The 5,050-nt window shown below is 37.5% G+C and overlaps 1 protein-coding gene across 1 annotated transcript; it reads left to right on the top strand.

The window, feature by feature from the left end:
- Positions 1-1,229: 1,229 nt before the first annotated feature.
- Positions 1,230-4,352, top strand: LOC140845461 (prostaglandin E synthase 3-like). Its single transcript, XM_073219602.1, has one exon. The coding sequence runs from the start codon at positions 1,512-1,514 to the stop codon at positions 1,971-1,973; it is 462 nt and encodes a 153-aa protein (XP_073075703.1). The 5' UTR covers positions 1,230-1,511; the 3' UTR covers positions 1,974-4,352.
- Positions 4,353-5,050: the final 698 nt, after the last annotated feature.

Genomic DNA, 5,050 nt, shown 5'->3' with positions numbered 1-5,050 from the left:
AAGGTGGTAGACATTATATTTTCTACTGGATGGTTCAACACCAAACTAGATACTTTTACATTAGGTTATTGAAAAAAAGGCACCAAAAGGCTATTAGATAGTGATTTTCCACCTCTTTCCAAACTCCCAGTTGTCTACAAATTTGCAGAAGAAACAAATGAAAAGAAACCAAAATAACATAATCCAAAAAACACTAAAAATGGGACTTGTATAGAGAGGAAATTTGAGTTTATTTAAATCTATAAGAGTTCCAGAATTCTCTACACTTTATTTTCTCTGTAAATGTAGTCAAGCTAGAGAACATTTTTGGGTACGTACCTGGATTTTGCTCCCCACAAATGTCCCTTATATTTTGGAAATTAGCTTTAGCTACCGCAGGCTTAACCCAGGGGCAGGGACAAAGTCTAAGGGGCAAGCAGATCTGGTTCTGAGCAGCCATGGGAAGTACAGCCTAAGCCTCCATCATCCAGGAGAGAATCAGATTATGTACACATTTTAGCAGGGCAAATCTAGAGGAGCTCACTTTATACCTGCACATTACAAGGTCAAGAATTCTTTGAGGACATGAACTGAGTCTCCCTTTATACCTGCACATTACAAGGTCAAGAATTCTTTGAGGACATGAACTGAGTCTCCCTTGATTGTCATTATGTCCCCAGTGCCTTTTACAGTGCCTGGCATGTGGGAGTGCCAATTTGTTGCATAAATAATGGAATTTTTAAGTTTCTCTTCTCTAGTTTTAGTAAGAAATTCACTCCGTGTTATTACATTCTGCATTTGGATTGCCATTTCTCTTGCTTTATTTCATACTTCACTTAGTTGTGATCATTCCCAGAAGCCAAATAGTTTCCACAATGTGCTGGATAGCTCTCAGCTCCTGTTACTCAATTGTGAACCATGGAAGGAAGGGTTGGAATGATGGAATCTCATGTGGCACTATCATTTGTGCTTTCTTTTAGATATTAAGTTTGTTTTATCAAATACAGAATTTACATTATTTCATTTCTAGTGTCTGAATGTTTATGACCTATTTGGAGCATTATTAGTTCATCAAGTCTTCATTTTCTCTTTATTATTTTGATTTGAGAATGTTTATGTTTCTATGTGTCATGTTGTTTTATATTAGGGCCAGTTATTTTTCCAAAGGAATTAACCTCCATTTTTGTAGCACAAGTCGTTGGAAAATTAGGAATTGAAAATGATCATCAAAACAGTTTACTCAGCTCCGCGCTGCTCGCCTACACGCACGCACACACGCTCGTCCTCTGTCCTCGCGCCGCTTTTCTTACACTTCTCTCCTCCCCGGCCTGAGGAGCGGCTCTCGGCGCGGTGCATTGTGGGAACCCAGGTCGAGTGCGCCGTCGCCGTCTCCGTCGCCCGGGGGAAGCGAGAGGAGGCCGTGACCGCGGAGAAAGCTCCGCAGTCGTCACCAGAGAGGAGTCGACTGCCCCGTAGTTGTCGCCGCCGGAGAGGCCTGCCCACGCGTTCACCCGTCCCCCGCCCGGTTTGCGATGCAGCCCGCAAGGGACTATGTCTTTATTGCATTTTGTGTTGAAGACAGTAAGGATGTTAATGTAAATTTTGAAAAATCCAAACTTACATTCAGTTGTCTTGGAGGAAGTGATCATTTTAAACATTTAAATGAAATCGATCTTTCTCAGTGTATTGATCCAAATGATTCTAAGCATAAAAGAACTGACAGATCAATTTTATGTTGTTTACGAAAAGGAGAATCTGGCCAGTCGTGGCCAAGGTTAACAAAAGAACGGGCAAAGCTTAATTGGCTTAGTGTGGACTTCAATAATTGGAAAGACTGGGGAGATGATTCAGATGAAGAGATGTCTAATTTTGACCGTTTCTCTGAGATGATGAACAACATGGGTGGTGACGAGGATGTAGATTTACCAGAAGTAGATGGAGCAGATGACAATTCACAAGACAGTGGCGATGAAAAAATGCCAGACCTGGAGTAAGGAATGTTGTCAACGAATTTTGAGAAAGAAAAATAACTTCTGCAGGATTTTGTAATTGAGAGAATTCCCAAGTTGATAGCTCTAAAGGCAGATGTTGTATTTGCCTCCTTTAACCCATTTTTCAACCTGTTTTTTTTTTAACGGCTTCACTAAGGGTCGATATGTACCATTGTATGGGGCAATTTTAAGTCAGCTAAGGCAGTAAGTAACCTTTCACATGAACATTTCCCAGATTTCCATGATGCTACTGAGGTCCAGGCAATTGATAACAGCAGTTATGATTAAAAACATTTCACCTCAATCTCTTTACTTCATAATATAGATACTGACATGCTAGAAAGTGCCCAGATTAAGGAAAGATAATTAAATTTTAGATCTTGGAACATGGGCTCAAAATAACTGAAAACAGAACACTTAAACTGGTAACCTGTTGTTCCTCTGCTGTATCCCTCAGGATTATTCCACTAAGGTTTTATTTTTCAAAAAATTCACTTCACATAACTACACAAGTGATAACCTTGTCAGTGTTTCAGATACATCTTAGCTAAAACTAGTGAATGTCCTAACTTAGATGGTTTCCTGAAGCCTGTGCATTTGGTGTTGTTTGACCCTTAAACTTTTACATCTCTTAGCATGGAGGACGAAGAAAAGCTGTACATTGTTGTTTGAGAGTCTACATTGAGACCGAATTTGTATTTACACTGTCAGTATGGCAAATGAGTGAAAAAAATGTTAATACACTATTGGATTTTTTTCTTTTTTTGATTCAGCTGTCCCAGGGCTGAAAACCTCAATTTATGTTCATGACAGGGAGGATTTTTTTTAATGTCTACATTCTTTCTAATAAACTGTTGGAAGACTAAAAAAAACCAAACAGTTTACTCAGTTTCTATTTGATTCTACTGAAAGATCCCTCCAAGCCCTGTGAGGCAGGCATATCTTATGGTGACCTCTGAATGAGTTACATTCTTGTATAATTCCCTCCCTTTGATTGGAGGAAAAACTAGTGGCTTCCTTATAACCAATAGAATATGGTAATGGTGATGGGATATCACTTCTTTGATTAGGCTACATTATATAAGATTCTGTCTTACCAAAGTGGAGAGATACTTTTCTACTGACCTTGAAAAAGGAAACTGCTGTACTGAGAACTGCCTAGGGAGAAAGCCACATGATAAGGAACTGTGGGCAGCCTCTAGTATGTGAGAGCAGCCTCTAGCTAACAAGTTAGCAAAGAGCTGGGAACTTTACTCATACAACCGCATATAAATTAGCTCTATCAATAACCTGAATGAGCTTGGAAGTGAATTTTGCTCCAGATAAGCCTCCAGGTGAAAAATACAGACAATAGACATCTTAACTGTATCCTTGTGATACCTTGAATGCAGGACCCAGCTAAGCCATGTCTAGAATCCTGACCCATGCAAACTGTGAGATAATAAATGTGTGTTGTTTTAAGGCACTCAATTTGTAATTTGTTACAAAATACGCCATTCTTGACATAATCTGACCCTTGGGTACCTTTATAAAATAGCTGAAATATTCAAGTATAATATATGTTTGTATATGTCTCTGGAACCCCAATTCCACTATTTTCTTGGGTATACGTCGTGATCCAGTTACACTTACTTTTTACAGTTCTCCTAATCTGCTGTCATATTTCATACATCTGCTGGGATGACTTTTGTTCCCCTTATCTACCTACACAATTCCTCCTTAGCTTTCAATCTTCATACAAATACCTCCTAAGGAAGTCCTCTCTAAGCTTTCCAAGTGGAATTAATCACTCCTTCCTTTCTGCCATCAAGGCACGTTGAAGCGTATACTGTCATTTTACTACATTATTTTATAAATACAGATTTATGAGTCTGCTTCCCTTCTGGACTTGGGACTATTGACAGCACAGACAGTGTTATATTGACCTTTAATGTTCCCACCACCTAGTACAATACATAAAGGTAAGCATCCAAATCTTAAATTATACACATACCTGCAGCCCCCTGAAATGTATCTAATTAACTTCTTTGGTGGTAAGGAGTTTCTTTGTCTAGATATTTGAAACTTTTTATTTAGACACAGCAAAGCTTATATAGTATAAAATCCATAAACCAACAACCCAATTTTTTAAATTAAGAAAAAAGACACCAAATTCTCAATATTATGTATATCATCAGATGTTTGAAATTCCTGTTGGATTCGTTTTATATAATGAATCAGACTATCCTGTGATAGAATCTGGTTGCTGAGAATAATTTAAGCACCATCCCTTAGCTCTTCTGACCCTGGGGTATCGCTTTAATAAATGAGTGGTTTAGTCCATTCAAAGGCACCTGGGCCCATGAAAGAGTTAACCCACTATCTCCAAATGCCTCCTTGACAACTAGTGCATTGTTCATATACTAGATTGTTTTATTATGGAACAAAGACTTCAAAACTAATTTCCTTTTAATGAGACATTTGGATTATATTAATTTCTAGAATATTCTCTGAGAACAACTCTTTTTTCAAACAAATGTCATGAAAAGGTTTATTTTTAGATTTAAGGTTTATGAGAGCTGTAGTGTATTTGGCTTTCCATGCAAGATTTTTATAGCCCTCTCACATTTCTCAGATGAGAGGGCTATTAATGCTGCCTTCCAAATAGTTTTGAATCTGTAGGGAAGATTTATAAAAAATAATTTTAGCCCTTGGGAAAAAAATCAAGTCAATTTAAATGCCATATTAAACATTTGATATCCCCTGAAGTACAGCATGGATAAAAATATACTTTTGAAAAAAGTGCCAAGAAATATTTGGATAACATTATAGAGAATATAATATACACTATTTGCATGTTAGAAAAGAACCTGAGAGAAACCTTCTTCTTGTCACTGATAATTACTTATTACTGTTATTTTCCTTTAAATGGTGAAAATACCACTTAATAATTTTCTTCCCTTTAGGAACAGAATAGAAATAGCATAAAACAATATTTACAAGACAGATGTTGAGAATGGACTATGCCAGTAAAGTCTATTCTGCTGAGAGATATGGAAATATTTCTCACATATACAGAAACAATGGGTTTTCTCTTGCGG

The sequence above is a fragment of the Manis javanica genome, chromosome 2 (assembly GCF_040802235.1).
Source record: "Manis javanica isolate MJ-LG chromosome 2, MJ_LKY, whole genome shotgun sequence".
Classification (NCBI taxonomy): domain Eukaryota; kingdom Metazoa; phylum Chordata; class Mammalia; order Pholidota; family Manidae; genus Manis; species Manis javanica.
The sequence above is the reverse complement of the archived record's forward strand: the minus strand, read 5'-3'. Positions and strand labels throughout refer to the sequence as shown.

Excerpts from the sequence above, each read along its gene's own strand:
- LOC140845461 (XM_073219602.1), top strand. The coding sequence starts at position 1,512 with ATGCAGCCCGCAAGGGACTATGTCTTTATTGCATTTTGTGTTGAAGAC.